The sequence below is a fragment of the Hevea brasiliensis genome, chromosome 1, assembly GCF_030052815.1.
Source record: "Hevea brasiliensis isolate MT/VB/25A 57/8 chromosome 1, ASM3005281v1, whole genome shotgun sequence".
NCBI classification, from domain to species: domain Eukaryota; kingdom Viridiplantae; phylum Streptophyta; class Magnoliopsida; order Malpighiales; family Euphorbiaceae; genus Hevea; species Hevea brasiliensis.
Genome location: NC_079493.1, coordinates 118,938,296 through 118,954,994, shown reverse-complemented (window position 1 = coordinate 118,954,994; position 16,699 = coordinate 118,938,296). Strand labels below are relative to the sequence as shown.

The window sequence follows — 16,699 nt, the reverse complement described above, 5'->3', positions numbered from 1 at the left end:
ATTCCATACCTCCATCACTTTTCTCACTAATGTGGTCCCATTTTGGGTTTTCCATCCTTGTCATTCTCCTTGCCAAGAATAACACTTAGCCTATCCTATATCTTAACTTTGTTCCTTTTATTATGCGCTCTTTAGGTTGTCCTTTCATTTATTTCCTTTGTCTTACCCAAAATAGAACTTGACTATTCTATCCCGGTTCCATTCTTCTTCCTAACATAATAGCCGTACTTGCTAACTATATCTTTCGTAGTCTCTATCGCGTTATCATGTCCTGCTACTCAGATTTGGTCCTTTGACCACTCTAGCTAGTACTTCCACTAGCATTTAGATTATATTGCATCTGCAATCAATTGCCCAAACTTTCATTCTGCACTTTCTTTATCCATTGGCCTTCTGTGATTTATCTTCGCTAATTTATTACTCTTAACACTATTATTATTATTATTATTTTCCATGTTTACTCAATTCCAAAACTTAAGATTTGGGCATCCAAACCGTCATCAAATTCAAAGGATTTACATCCATCGTGATCGATTACATATGATTCCTATAATGGAACTTGTATCCTCTGCAGATACCCGAGCCAACTACTCTCTACCACACTCTACAATCCCATCCGGGACACTATTCCATAAGTCATCATTATCGCGAATAACCTTCGATCCATTCTCAAAAGATAGGACTATATCCTAACTTGTCGCAACAAAGGTACTACATCTACCACCTTGCGTAACCATGTCAAGTTAATGACTCTTTTATCATATCATAGCTCTATAAATCATCAATTCATAGTTTCGACCTTCTCTATGTATTAGAGTTTTACTTTATTACATACTGATACACACAAGGTATACTATTCTCACTCTATAAGTGTCACCTTTACTTTGCAACTAGTCCAAAACCTCCAGTCCGATGGCAACTCTTGATGTAACTCTAGCTCATGTCAGTAACTGAGTCACTGACTCTAGTTATCACCCAACTGTGACCTTTCAATATTCTAACTCTAGACTCTTAACTAGGAGTTCCCAACTCCTCTGCAAATATAGAACTATGCTCTGTCATAACTGCACCAAAACATAAGACATCTCAAACACCCTAATTATGGATCACCACGGGGATGCACACAGCTATACACAATAATCTCATGTCGATCAGAATCTGCGACTTACAGAGCGGACATCGAGAACATTGTATAGTTACTACGATACGTCTGACGCACTAGGTCTCCTAATTTCTTATCTCTCCGAATCTTCTATTATCACAAACTTATTCTCGACCGGTCATCTACCGATGACCGCCAGAGTGGTATCCTCATCCTTATCTAGGCAACTGTACTTTTAAGACTCACTTTTATGTACTCGTGTCTTACGAAATGGGCACACCATTTAAACCCATACTTGACAAAAATATAACATTTCTTGGAGTACGTATCCTCATGATAGATCTCACATGTCTACTAACTCTATTTCACATTTCTCGTACTCCACGAAAATCAAGACACTAACCGAGGTAATCTTATATTTCCGAGGTATAACGTAGAATCTAGAAACAAAGAATTACAGAAAAGACGAAATGTAATCCTATACTCTGCATGTGACTCTAGTAGACTCTTCCCAACACTTAGATAATTTTTCCCTATGAATGGAGCCTAAGCTCGATACCACATTTGTCACGACCCAACCTATGGGCCGGACCCGGCACTAGGACACAGGCCACCTAAAGCCCCGAGGCCCGTAGTAAGCCTAACTGTTCATTAACCCAACTCTAAGGCCCATTTGGGCCCAGTATCAAGAAAACAAACGGACAGAGTCCGGCCATAAAATGGACTTTCCAACGGGGAGTTTTCGACTCACCCGACCTGTAAACACAATAAATACTCAATTGGGGAGCTCAGCTCACCCTCCACATACTCATATCCTCATAATAATAAATGGGAGCTCGGCTCCTCATCCAATCCATCAAACATGCATATCATTATACGCTTACAGTCCAACATGATAATAATATTACGCACCATAATCAATAAATACTTCTAACACATGCGGAAATTCTAGGAGTAAATAAAATTACACAAATATTGATAAACAACTGCGAAGTAGAAAAGCGAGTTAACCCAAAGATAAAATATCCTCCTGTGGCCTGTAAAAATTTTTGAACAGGAGTGAGCGTTCGACTCAGAGAGTAAAATATCAATTTTAACCATAATCTCTATAACTATCTAGAACTAATGCACCCTGTAGAGTGAAATGCAACATCAACATCATTTTCACATCATAACATCAAAAAGGTAATTTGGAGCACTCACGCACCCTGTAGCATCAATCATAACATATGGGAGCTGATCCCCTATACAGCTCTCTTAAATCCAACTCAGTGCCAAGAACTCATTTCGGACTTCCACTTAATAACCAAATTGAGGGTCCCAATAAGAACTCAAGCCGTGACTACCCCTCGAAGGATCGGGTCCCAGCGAAGAACTCAAGCCGTGACTACCCGTCCTATCCATAGTCCACACCACATCACACGCACGCCAACGCACGCACACTGCTCCAAATTACCACAACAACATCATGGCACTTTAACAGTTATCAATGCATCATAAATCGTGCCTAGAGTTTAACTACATAAATATATGCATATAAGTGATGCATGGGCATGCTGAACATATAATAATATCGAAATTACAATTAAAATTAATATTTTACTCACAAACTTGACGGCAATCACTGTGGCGGCTGGGCGGAGGAAGAAGGCTGTCCCGGCTCACCTGACAATTATATTACAATTATTTAATACAAATGACTCAATACAAATCAAGAAAAGACTCAATACGTCCTAAGTCGTGCCGAAAATCCGGCGGAGTCTCCCTTATACCTAGGACCTACCCAACCTGCAAAAGGGCTCAAAACACACTTCTATATCCACAATCCATATATCCACAACTCAATCACATCACACAGCCCCTCCTGGGCCCATCAAATCAATCATTCATCACAATATGTAAAATTTCAATTTAGTCCTTATAATTGATCATTTTTGCAAAAACTGCTCAAATAAGCTCTAAAAATTATAAAAATCTGCCCCGCGGTCCTTAGAAATATTACTAAGCTATTGCAAAAAGAATCGTAATTTTCTAAGCTACTACGAATATTTTATGGATTTTTAATCCTATTTAAGCACTAAAAAAATTACGAAAAAGCAAGGTTCGGGTTTACCTTTGCCGATTCCGACTTCGGGAACGCGCTCGGGATGCCTGACAATGGTGGGGTAGCCAAAACCTCGATCCAATTCGGAAACTTTTCCGGTAGCTGGTCTGTCTGGCCGGAAATTCACAGATCCGGACAACTGTCGAATTTCCGCGAATTGAGGATACCTACACGAAGCCCAATAATAATATATAAAAAATCAGGGGTGTTACATTCTTTATTGTATTTTGTTTCTAGAAGATAAGAAAATTTTGAAAACTGATCTAATTGATTATAGGCTTTATCAGGGATTTTTTTGATGCATGTGCTAATGTAAGTGATGCTGCTGTGAGAGGCTTGTTTTATTGCCATGTAGACCTGTAACAAAGAAAATGTGAGATTGGTGGCCTTCTACCCAATTATTCTAATGCTCAAGTTAGAAATAGAAATCTATAAATGAGACATTAAGAAAAATAATTTAGTATAAATTTTGGACTGTATATGCATACCTGATTCTCCCTTTCTTCTAGTATTTATAGGCTTTTAAAAAAAAAATGATTGTTATCTTAATCTCGAGAAATGAGTTGATATTTGAAATTATCTCCTAAAAATCTAGCTTGACTTATGATTGGTGTTATTGTTGCTCGATATGGTTTTTGCTCGGTTTGTTAAGCGAATGATAATATTGATTATTTGTTCAACTTGTTGTTGTCCATCGAAGCCTAGATCATACTACTTTTTACTTAGTTCGTAACTGCTCGGTTCAGCAGCCTTTTACTCAGTTTTGACATTTTGACTGAGCTTTTGACATTTTGACTACCGCATTAAATATTTTGTTCTAAGTGTTGACTTTTTTACTAGATTTTGAGAGAGTAATATCAGTAAGTGAAGCTCAAAATTGGGGATATGAAATTATTGGTACACTTTTACATGCATATTTGTTGCAAGAAGAAGACAACTATGTCAAAATGCACGACTGCAGTACCAGAGGCTAGAAAATGGCATGGGGTGGAAGCAAGTTCTCAACAAGTTGAAAGTTTGATCTTGTTGGTTCAAAATGGATAAATATTCCATTTTTAGAAATTATGAAGTTATTAGAGGTTTTGGATCACTGATTGCAACAGTTTGGAGGAGCTGAAGATTGAATGGATAAGGCTTCGAAAGGAGATGACAGCATCCAACTACCTGATGCACATGAATGAAAGGTGAACTGCTTCAACAGTATCTGCAAAGTAAATATGCAAAATTGTTCGCCTTGGTGAACTTGACATGGCTTATTCTTGCTCCAAATCTTAAGTTTTTCAATGTTGTTTAACTGCATAAGTTAATGGCATCAATCTAAAAGTCTTATTTTTACTGATGGTTAAATTATACTATTCATCTTTTAATTTTAGAGGTAATTTCATATTTATCATTCAATTTTATTTTATTACTGTTAAATCTTTCAATTTTAATTTTGTTTTTAAAAAAAATTCATTAACCTGCAATAATAGTTTTTTAAGAGTCGTTTGTTTTAACTGTTAAATATAGCTGATAGCTATTATTATTAACCGATAACTAAAAGTTAATTGTAATTAATTTATATTAAGGCAGTGTTTAACATAAATGAATTGCATAAAATTTTATGAAATTCATTTATAAATATAAAATTTTAATATTTTGTTTAGATGAAAATTCATTTGAAATTCTTAATAATCAATTCATTGAATTTATTATAATTAAACCAAATTTCATCAAAATTGATAAAATTTATAAATAAATTTTAAACTTAAAATTATATATATTTTAAGTGACAAAATTATTCTTTTATTATATTTTATTTTATTTTATTTATTCTAAATACAAAATTCATCCCATTTGAAGTGAATTTCATATTTAATATAAAATATATCAAATAAAAAAAATTTATTTATAAATAAATTCTATCATGAAATTCATTTATAAATGAAATAAATTTTAACATAGAATTAAATCAAACAGAATCTTATTTGTTTAGCATATTTTATATTAAATATGAAATTCATTTTAAATGAAATGAATCTTATGTTTAAAATAAAATAAAATAAGAGGATAATTTTATCATTTGAAATATATATGATTTTAAGTTTAGAATTTATTTATAAATTTTAAGTGTTTAATAAAATTATATTTAATCATTACTGTGGATATATAAAATGATCAATAAAATATTCATATAATTAATATATTTATTAAAATAAATATATAATTATTAATTTATTATGTCACCTGATTTATTTATTTATTATTAACATAAGCATATAATTATTAATTTATTATATCATAATACTTATTTTATTACTAAAATAGATAAATAAACAATAAATAATTTAAAAAATTGTAATTCAATAACCTAAGAAAAAATAAAAAAATAATAAAAATTATGATTCTATTTAGTATTATATTCAAATTTTAAAAAATTATATTTTGAGAAACGTTATTTTAAATATTGTTAAAAATTTTATTTTAATAATTTTACAATTAAAATATATTAAATTTTATTTTAAATTAGTTTATAATACTCTTTAATTAATATATTTAAAAATAATCTTTTGAACAATAATAGTAAATAAAAATTTTCTTATTTAAGTTATTATATGGTACTTAGCACTGTAAAGTGCATTAACACTAATTACTAGTTCGAATTAAGGGCCAAAGTCGCAGCCCATTAGTTGATGGAAGCTACTCGATTAGTAATTTTTTTTAAAAAAATTAATCAAATATATTGATTTAATTATTTAGATATATATCGATTATTAATTATATTTAAAATAAATATTTTTTAAATAAAAATAAATAAATTATATCATTCATCCCTTAACTCTTGAGAAAATTTTTATTTATCTCTAACTTAATTTTGTTTATATAAAATCTTTAAATTTTAATTTTATTTCAGAAAAAAATCTTTCTCCTAAACTCTCTAATACAAAATATATAAATTTTTTGAAAAAAATTTATTATTCTGACGAGCATTTTCAAAATGAAAATCACTAATTTATTGCTTTTTATCCTCTTTCACATTTTTAATTTCTTATAATCAAATAAATTAATACTTATTTCTCAATAAAATTATTTTATTTTTAATAAAAATTTTATTTATTAAATTTATATCTTCTATTTGTTATTAATTTTTATTATTCATTTAAATTTTATTAAACTTTTAATTTAATTTGCAATAACCTGTTTTATTATTATCATCATTATTATTATTATTATTATTATTATTATTATTATTATTATTATTTCTTTTTAATATTATTTCCAGTTATCACCTTTTTTTATCACGCTGCCCCCTCCGGCCTCTGTTTCTCCAGAAATAAACCACCAATTCTATCAACATAAAATTTTTTAAAATTTTTATTTTATTATTATTGTTATTATTACCTGGAAAATGCATTAACAGTCCAAATTGGGCATGGAAGAAATTATAAAGTTGAATTGAGTCGAATCTGTCATACCTTCCTAACAAGACAATAAGCTGTAGACTTCATTATCCTGTTGACGTGAGCAAAATTCACCATTCCAACTTCTCGACTCAAGTGGATAGTGCTCGAAATAATGCCTTTAATGGAGTGGATGCGATTAGATCCTCCACACTGATTTATGACACAAAAGGCATCACCTTCAATGATAACGCGTTGGCACTTCATATGAATTGCTAGCAGAATTGCCTCTCTGCATGCGAAAGCCTCCAATGTTAAAGGATATGGAATCTCTTACAGTGCCAACCCAGTGGCATCCAATCATTCAAAGGCGGAGCCATGTAGGGTTAAGAGAGGGATTCTCTAAAATTTTGAAAATTTTTAAGAATTTAATAGTAATTTTTAATTTTTTTTTTAATTTTTTATATTAAATTTTGATAAAAATAAAAGTTTAAGAATTTTAAATGAGTTTAATAATAATTTTATATAAAAAATTTTAAATTTTTTATTAAAAAATATATAATGAATTATAAATTTTTATACTAAAAAAATTTAAATTGTTATTGTTTCTTGATCGTGTATTTTTTATTAATTTTATTTTATTATTTTTTTATCGAATAAATTTATTTTTATTTTTTAAAATTTAAATTATTAGATAATATTATTAAAAAAGTCTAACATAATTTTTTTTATATTTTTTCATTAATTTAAAATATTAGTAACTTTTTTCTGTAATCTCGTTACTATTTTAAATTTTTTTTTCTTACTGAACTGTCTTCGTACTCAAGTCAGAAAAAAAATTCTTTCATAATATTAAGAGGTAAACAATGTTATTTATTTTATTTAATCTATAATTTTAACTGAATTTATTTTTTATGATTTTTTTATTTTATTTAATTTATAATTTAACTGAATTTACTTTTCATAATTTTTAAAAAAAATAGATTTGAGATAAATTATAAATTTTTTAATATTTAACCATCAATATATTTTAGTTTTAGTAATTTATAATATTAATCATTTATTATATTTTTAAACTAATAGTAATTTTATTTAATTTTTAAAAAATTAATTTTTAAAAAAATTAAAATATTTATTTTTATTATTATATTTATTAAATATTTTTATTTTATAATTATTATCATTAATTAATCAATCCTTTAATTGATACCTATATAAATAATTTATAATTTATATATTTTTTTATTTAAAAATCTACTATTATAAATTAAAAGAAAATTTTTCTAAAATAAAATTAACAATATACTTGATGAAGGATGACAAAATTTTATAAAATAAAATAAGATAATAAAATATGAAGTAATAAAAAATAAAATAATAAAATTTCCTCTATAAAAATAAAAAAATAAAAATTTAATGAGAACCTTTCCTATTTTGAAAAAATCTTCCTTCCAAAATAAGTATAATACTTCAACAACCCAATCCTTATCTCAAAAAACTTTCTCCAAGCTGTAAGTTTCAGGATTTTATAACAAGTTTTCTTTATCAGATAAAATTGGGAGACTTATCTTCAGAATTAAAGGACTGACGATATTCTTCAAAGTTACATAATTTCTCGCCCCGTCACCACCTCAGTCTTTCTCTCTCTTCATCATTTTTGCCTTTTTTGGAAACAAAGGGAAGACAATAAAGCAAACACAGATGCTTAATCACACAAAGCCAGACAGCTCACACCGCAGATGACATGAAGAAGGAGCCCACTGATACCATGGGGATTGGCATCGTCCCAAGTCATTTTTGTTTGTTCATCATTATTGTTTGATATAAAATATGTGTTAAATTTTTATTAGTCGAGAGAAATAAATCATCTTTAATGACTGGTTACGACGAGTTTAGCTAATATGATTCCTCTTGAAAGTAAGCGCGCAAAATGAATAGAGAAATAAAAAAAACAAAGTTGCAGAACATGTATATTCATATTATAATAATGCAACCGATGCCGCCTATTTATATGAAATTTAATCTGACAAATCTACAAAAACAAAAGAATTCACTGGAACAGCAAGACTCATTAATTCAACATGAGTGAAGCTAAAAAGCTGCATGTTGCTTTGTTTCCATGGCTAGCATTTGGTCATATAATCCCATTCTTTGAGCTCTCCAAGCTTATAGCCCTGAAAGGTCATAAAATCTCCTTTATATCCACTCCTAGAAATATCCAGCGTTTGCCAAAAATTCCTCCAAATTTAGCACCTCTTATCAATTTAGTGAGCCTCCCTTTACCCACAGTTGAACATCTCCCACGGAATGCAGAGGCTACCACTGATATACCTTCCCACGAAACTCCATACCTCAAGCTTGCCTTTGACGGCCTCCAAGGCCCTCTGCTTCAGTTTTTACAAACTTCTACTCCAGATTGGATCATCTACGACTTTGCTCCGTACTGGTTACCTTCCATTTTGGCCAATCTTGGGATCTCCGGTGTCTTCTACAGTATGTACGGTGCATGGACTCTATCTTTCTTTGGATCATCATCGTCAGCCATGATTAACGGTGAGGATCCAAGGACTGGACCAGAGGATTTCACTGTGCCTCCTGAGTGGATCCCTTTTCCTTCCAAGATCGCATTTCGGCTCCATGAGGCAAAGCAAGCTTTCCGTAATCACTTTGAGGTAAACGATTCGGGTTTCTCCGATGTGTTTCGTTTAGGTTCAGTAATGGGAGGTTGTGATGTTATAGCTATACGGAACTGCAATGAGCTAGAAAGTAACTTTTCGAGGCTTGTCGGGGAGCTTCACAGCAAGCCTGTACTTCCAACAGGTTTGCTGCCGCCTGCAGACTTTGATGGCAGCAGGGACCAAGATGATGTGTGGCTTACAATAAAAGAGTGTCTAGACAAGCAGAACAAAGGTTCTGTGGTTTACATAGCATTTGGAAGCGAGTCGGAACTGAGTCAACCCGAACTACACGAATTGGCACTTGGGTTGGAGTTATCAGGGTTGCCATTCTTTTGGGCTCTAAGGAAGCGAGATAACTCGGTCAAGTTACCAGATGGGTTTGAGGAGCGAGTCAAGGGACGTGGAATAGTGTGGACGAGTTGGGTTCCTCAACTCAGAATTATGGGTCATGAATCGGTGGGAGGATTTTTGACTCACTGTGGTTATGCTTCAATTATAGAGGCACTTTACTTTGAACTTCCATTGATTATGCTGCCAATCTCTTTAGACCAAGGGTTAATTGCAAGAATTTTTGGAGAGAAGAAGGTGGGTATAGAAGTAACAAAAGATGAAGATGGGTCTTTTAGGAGGGAATGGGTGGCCGAGTCGCTGAGGTTTGTTATGGTTGAAAAGGAAGGAAAACCCTATAGAGACGGAGCAAAGGAGATGAAGAAATTAATTGCAGATAAAGATGTTCATGATCGATATGTAGACCATTTTATTGAGTTTATGCAAAATCACCGAGTTGCTTGAAGTTGTTAACCATGTATTATTTACAAATGTATGCATCATTAATTATGTATGGTTGGATTGTTGGGCAGTGCGGGGGAAGATTATACGTTGAGTTTTGGTTGTTTAGCGTGCCTAGTTTTGGGTTTGATTGTTGATTGCTTAGATTTTTTGTGGTTTTCTTTTCTTTGTCATGAGAATGAGAGACTTTGGTACTGGTATATGCATACTTGGAAAATTTCAGGATTGGAAAACAGAAAATCTTTAAAGAACTTTTTTAGGAGATTTAGAAACTTTCTGGACATGCATGCCTTCAAGGCCACAATATTAAAGGTGGAAGATATGGCTTCATCCATTTGCACAGAAATGGAAATCTAGCTGAATGGATTAGGTGAATTCATAATTTGTTTATTGGATCATACAAAATATAAGCTAATTTTGCCAATTATTAAGAAGTTCACAATCATTTTAATAAATATAGGGATGAAAAATCTCAAGCTTCAACAAATTCAAAAATGGGGGACTTGAATGTAGGGTGAAGGGGTGCTTACCTACCTTTATCTCCTGATTCTGAAGAAGGACCTTTAGGTTCTTGGGATGGGGTAATGGAACTAAAATTCCTCCTGGAAAGAATGAATTTTTGGTAGAGCAGTTGAAGTATTTGAAACATTTAGATAAGCTGAATGTGAACATAAAAAGTTATGCAGAAGGTTTTTTAAGCTCCCTCAAGCCACAGGGCTGCACTCAAGCTCTGTCCCTCCAGTTCCTTGTTGGTTCTAACCAGATAAATATTTCATTTTTAGAAAATGTGAAGTTTTTGGAGTTATTTTGGATTACTGATTGCGACAGCTCGGAGGAGTTGAAGATTGGCCGGATAAAACTTGGAAAACAGATAACAGTGTTTATATGGGAATACGAGGTCGGTTAAAATTGCCATGGTAAAGAAAATTTTGTAACTTGCAACAGCCGGTATCTAAATTAAAAAAGGAAAAATTATTATTTTACTTTTTTTTTTTTAAAAATAATATGTTACTTTTCTTTTTCTTTTTGACATTTTTAATTTCTTATGATCAAATTAATACTTATTTCTCAATAAAATTATTTTATTTTTAATATAAATATTATTTATCAATTTTATATATTCCTATTAGTTATTATTTTTTATTATTAATTTAAATTTTATTAAACTTTTAATTTAATTTGTACACTAAAAAAAATTTAGTAAGTTGCAATGAAATAACAACTAGTAATTGAATTAATCGCTAAATTAATTAAATTTAAAAAAATAAAATTTTTAATAAAAATTATCAATTGCTAGTAGAAATCAATTTAGTAATTGAAATCGATTGGTAACAGCAAGTAAAAAATAATCAGTTATAAAAAATTTAGTATTTTTAATTTTATAAATTTATAATAATTTTATAAATTGATTGCTATTTACAACTAATTTAGCAACGAAAAAGTCGATTGCTAATTTAAAAGAAAATTATAAAAAAAATTAAAATTTCAAATAATAAATAAAAAATTCAAAGAAATAAATTGTTCAAAATTACTAAAATAATAAATTATCAATGAAAAATTAGTACTAAAAATTAATATAAAAATATTACAAAAAAACTACTAATAATAACTATAATAAAAAATATTAAAAAAATTAAATATAACAAGATATTATAAGAGAAATTACTAAAAAAATTACCATATATATATATATAACAAAAAATTACTAAAAATTAATACTACAAACAATTTACTAACAAAAGATATATTTATATAAAAATTTTTATTTTATGACAAAGAAAAATAAATTGAATTAAAAATTTGAGAAAAAAAAGAATAATGAAAAAATAGATAAAAAATGGATAATGTAGAAGAAAATAGATGAGAAAGAAAAAAATGATGAAGAAAAAAATATATGAGAAAAAAAAAGATGAAAAAGAATAAAATATTTGAGAAAGAAAAAGATGAAGAAGAAAATAAATGAAAAAAAATGATAAAAAAGAGATGAGAAATAATAAAAAAAATATGTTAAAAAGGAAAAGATGATAAATAAAATAGATGAAAATGAAAAAAAATAATAAAAAAGTGAGAGAAAAGAGAAGAAAAAGAAAAAAAAGTAGTAGGGAAAGAAAATTAGTAGTAACTTATAAAAATGAATTAGCAATCTATTTTTGGTTGTTAATTTTTTTTAAAATTTGGATAGAAATTTTTTATGAGAAAATTTTACAATCAATTTTCATTCGATTGTAAAATCAGTTGTAAATTAAAAAAAAAATTAAATTTTTTTTTTGGAAAAAAATAGGTTGCAAAATTAGTTGTTGATAGTAATTGATTTTAATCTGTTATAAAAATTAATTACTGTTAGTAATCGATTCACAAATTATTTGCAAATAAAACAAAAAAATTAAGCGAGAATTTTTTAGGGGAAAATATTAGTTGCAAATGATTTTAATCGATTGTAAATCAGTTATAAATAAAATAAAACATAAATTAATTGCTATTGAATCGGTAGGAAATAACAACTGATTTTTGCAATCGATTGAAAATCGGTTACTAACTGTTGAGTCAATTGAAATAATTTTTTAATTTAGTAACTAATTTCTTAAATCAATTGCTAATTTTAAAATTGATTGCTATTAATAAAAAAATTTTGATAACTGATTTTTTAATCGGACTAATTAGAAAATTTATTGCTAAACATATATTTAAGATTTTTTTAATATTGATTAATAATTAATTATAAATTAATTGTAAGTAATAATCAATTTAATAATTAATTCTTAAATTAATTATTAAATTTTTAAAAATTAATTATTTTATTAAAAATAAAATTATAAATTAATTATTAATAACAATGAATCGTAAAATTAATTAATTTTTTAGTAATAATAATCCGTTGTTTATTATTATTATTATTATTATTATTACATAGGTATTTTAAGTATGGATGACATGATGTGATATTATTATTAAGATAAAAAAAAGAAAAAGCACTTTTTAAATCGTGCTGCCCTCCCACTTATGTTTCTCATCTATTTCTCTGGTCCAGAAATAACGCCACCACCTGTAATAACCTAAAATTATTATTATTATTATTATTATTATTATTATTATTATTATTATTATTATTATTATTATTATTATTACCTTGAAAAAGAAGCATAAGATAATAATTTCTTTTATTTACCTATAAATCTATTGTTGTGGGATTTAGGGATTTTTTTAAAAATAAAATTAAAATAATCTTATAGTACTAGAATAAAGTTGAGGAATAGAAATGAAATAATTTTTAAAGTTGAGAGACAAATGAAATAATTTATAATTTTTTATTTAAAAATATGTTATTATAGATTAAAAGAATTTTTTTTGAAATAAAATTAATATTGAGAGATCCTACCGTAATAAACTAAAGTGAGACGACCATTTAATTACCTCCAAAATAGAAGGATGAATATGTAGACCATTTTATTGAGTTTATGCAAAATCACCGAGTTGCTTGAAGGCTTTAACCGTGTATTATTTACAAATGTATGCATCATTAATTATGTATGGCTGGATTGTTGGGCAGGGCGGGGGGCAGATTATACGTAGAGTTTTGGGTTTGATTGTTGGTTGCTTAGATTTTTGGTGGTTTTCTTTTCTTTGTCATGAGAGACTTTGGTACTGGTATGTGTACTCTGAAAAATTTCAGGATTGGAAAACAGAAAATCTTTAAAGAACTTTATTTGAGGATTTAGATACTTTCTGGACATGTATGCCTTCAAGGCCACAATATTAAAGGTGGAAGATATAGCTTCATCCGTTTGCACAGAAATGGAAATCTAGCTGAATGGATTAGGCGAATTCATAATTTGTTTATTGGATCATACAAAATGTCAGCTAATTTTGCCAAGTATTCAGAAGTTCACAATCATTTTGATAAATATAGGGATGAAAAATCTCAAGCCTCAACAAATTCAAAAATGGGGGACCTGAATGCAGGGTGAAGGAGTGCTTACCTTTCTTTCTCTCCTGATTCTGAAGAAGGAACTTTAGGTTCTTGGGATGGGGTAATGGAATTAATATTCCTCCTGGAAAGAATGAATTTTTGGTAGAGCAGTTGAAGTATTTGAAACATTAAGAGAAGCTGAATATGAACATAAAATGTTATGCAAAAGGTATTTTATGCTCCCTCGGGCTACAGAGCTGCACTCAAGCTCTATCCTTCCAGTTCCTTGTTGGTTCTAACCAGATAAATATTTCATTTTTAGAAAATATAAAGTTTTTAGAGGTATTTTGGATTACTGATTGCGACAACTCGGAGGAGGTGAAGATTAGCCGGATAAGGCTTGGAAAGGATCTAACAGCACCCAGCCACTTGATGCAATAAACACCATTACTTTAATCTTCAAAATTTTTCGCTTAGTCAATTATCATAAAAGAATTTTTTATGATAATGCAACCGAGATTCGATGCCATATATTTGTATATAATAATGCAATCGAGATTCGAGACCACATTTACTGTAATTTATTTACAAACTTAATTTGACTGATCTACAAAAGAATTCACTGGAACAGCAAGACCCAGCAATTCAACATGAGTGAAGCTAAAAAGCTGCATGTTGCTCTGTTTCCGTGGCTAGCATTTGGTCATATGATCCCATTCTTTGAGCTGGCCAAGCTCATAGCTCAAAGGGGTCATAAAATCTCCTTTCTCTCCACACCTAGAAACATCCAACGTTTGCCAAAAATTCCTCCAAATCTAGCACCTCTTATCAATTTAGTGAGCCTCCCTTTACCCACAGTTGAACATCTCCCACAGAATGCAGAGGCCGCCACTGATATACCTTCCCACAAAACTCCATACCTCAAGATTGCCTTTGACGGCCTCCAAGGCCCTCTGCATCAGTTTTTCCAAACTTCTACTCCAGATTGGATCATCTACGACTTTGCTCCGCACTGGTTACCTCCCATTTTGGCCAATCTTGGGATCTCCGGTGTCTTCTTCAGTATGTACGGGGCATGGACTCTATCTTTCCTTGGATCATCAACGTCAGCCATGATTAACCGTGAGGATTCACGGACTCGACCAGAGGATTTCACTGTGCCTCCTGAGTGGATCCCTTTTCCTTCCAAGATCGCATTTGGGCTCCATGAGGCAAAGCGAGCTTTCGGTGATCACATAGAGGTAAACAATTCGGGTTTCTCCGATGTGTTTCGTTTAGGTTCGGTAATTGGAGGTTGTAATGTCATAGCTATAAGGAACTGCAATGAGCTAGAAAGTAACTTTTCCAGGCTTGTTGGGGAGCTTCACTGCAAGCCTGTAGTTCCAATAGGTTTATTGCCGCCTGCAGATTTTGATGGCAGCAGTGACCAAGATGATATGTGGCTTACAATCAAAGAATGGCTAGACAAGCAAAATAAAGGTTCTGTGGTTTACATAGCATTTGGAAGCGAGTCGGAACTGAGTCAACCCGAACTACACGAGTTGGCACTTGGGTTGGAGTTATCAGGGTTGCCATTCTTTTGGGCTCATAGAAAGCGAGAAAACTCGGTCAAGTTACCTGATGGGTTTGAGGAGCGAGTCAAGGGACGTGGAACGGTGTGGACGAGTTGGGTACCTCAACTCAAAATTATGGGTCATGAATCGGTGGGAGGCTTTTTGACTCACTGTGGTTACTCTTCAATTATAGAGGCACTTTACTTTGAACTTCCTTTGATTATGATGCCAATCTCTATAGACCAAGGGCTAATTGCAAGATTTTTTGGAGAGAAGATGGTGGGTATAGAGATAACAAAAGATGAGAAAGATGGATCTTTAAGGAGGGAATCGGTTGCTGAGTCGCTGAGGTTGATTATGGTTGAAAAGGAAGGAAGAGGCTATAGAGACAAAGCAAAGGAAATGAAGAAATTAATTGCAGATAAAGATATGCACGATCGATACGTAGACCATTTTGTTGAGTTTATGCAAAATCACCGAGTTGCTTGAAGGCGGTAACTCGACATATTATTTACAAATGTATGCGCCATTAATTGTCTCATTAATTGTAAAAGTATGTTTGGATTGTTTGCTGGGGTAGGGCAGGGGCAGATTTTATGTTTAGCGTTTGTTGTTTAAGGTTCTGTTGCTATTGTTGTTTCTGCTGATCTTGTATCTATATTTTCTGAAATTTAGTTGCTGCCTCTTCTTAATAAAAGTTTACTCCATTTCCAAAAAAAAAAAAAAAAAAAAATGATAATGTATATGCTAATTGTCGTCTGCTAGATTATGATTGATGAAACTATGAATGACAAAGGTTTGTTTGTATAAATATAATCTACAGTTTATAATAACTAAGTTGATCTTAGATTCAAAAAAATACAGTAAAATATTTTCTTGATATTTAATATGCATATATATATTTTATTAATAGAAATTAGAGGTCGATGAAAATTAATTTCATTTAGATTCCTAAAAAAATTATGTAAGAGTAAATAAAAATCAATTCAGCGCATTAGTTATTCATTGCGAAGGATAATGAAAAGGTAGCATGCTGCGTTCTTCTTACTTAAAAAGAAAAATAATAATAATAATAAATAAGCGTTTATGATTTTAGTAGAGCATTAAGTAAATTTAAATTAAATTTTTTGAGTTAAACAAATCTTATGCTTTTAAATAAAGTCAAATAAATTTACTTTTAATAAAA

The 16,699-nt window shown here is 30.2% G+C and overlaps 2 protein-coding genes across 3 annotated transcripts; both read left to right on the top strand.

Annotated features, from left to right (window-relative positions):
* Window positions 1-8,534: 8,534 nt before the first annotated feature.
* LOC110642118 (putative UDP-rhamnose:rhamnosyltransferase 1) lies at window positions 8,535-10,253 on the top strand. Its single transcript, XM_021794065.2, has one exon. It carries the CDS (start codon window positions 8,668-8,670, stop codon window positions 10,054-10,056), a length of 1,389 nt encoding a protein of 462 aa, XP_021649757.2. The 5' UTR covers window positions 8,535-8,667; the 3' UTR covers window positions 10,057-10,253.
* Window positions 10,254-14,506: 4,253 nt separating this feature from the next.
* LOC110642120 (putative UDP-rhamnose:rhamnosyltransferase 1) lies at window positions 14,507-16,210 on the top strand. Of its 2 annotated transcripts, XM_058149140.1 has the most exons (2): window positions 14,507-15,708; window positions 15,790-16,210. In XM_058149140.1, exons 1-2 carry the CDS (start codon window positions 14,611-14,613, stop codon window positions 16,000-16,002), a joined length of 1,311 nt encoding a protein of 436 aa, XP_058005123.1. In that variant the 5' UTR covers window positions 14,507-14,610; the 3' UTR covers window positions 16,003-16,210. The 2 variants fall into 2 exon arrangements, with proteins under 2 accessions (XP_058005123.1, XP_021649758.2); XM_021794066.2 differs by having other exon boundaries at window positions 14,509-16,210.
* Window positions 16,211-16,699: the final 489 nt, after the last annotated feature.

Bases quoted from the DNA above. Each gene is read 5' to 3' on its own strand.
- LOC110642120 (XM_021794066.2), top strand. From the start codon at position 14,611: ATGAGTGAAGCTAAAAAGCTGCATGTTGCTCTGTTTCCGTGGCTAGCA.
- LOC110642118 (XM_021794065.2), top strand. From the start codon at position 8,668: ATGAGTGAAGCTAAAAAGCTGCATGTTGCTTTGTTTCCATGGCTAGCA.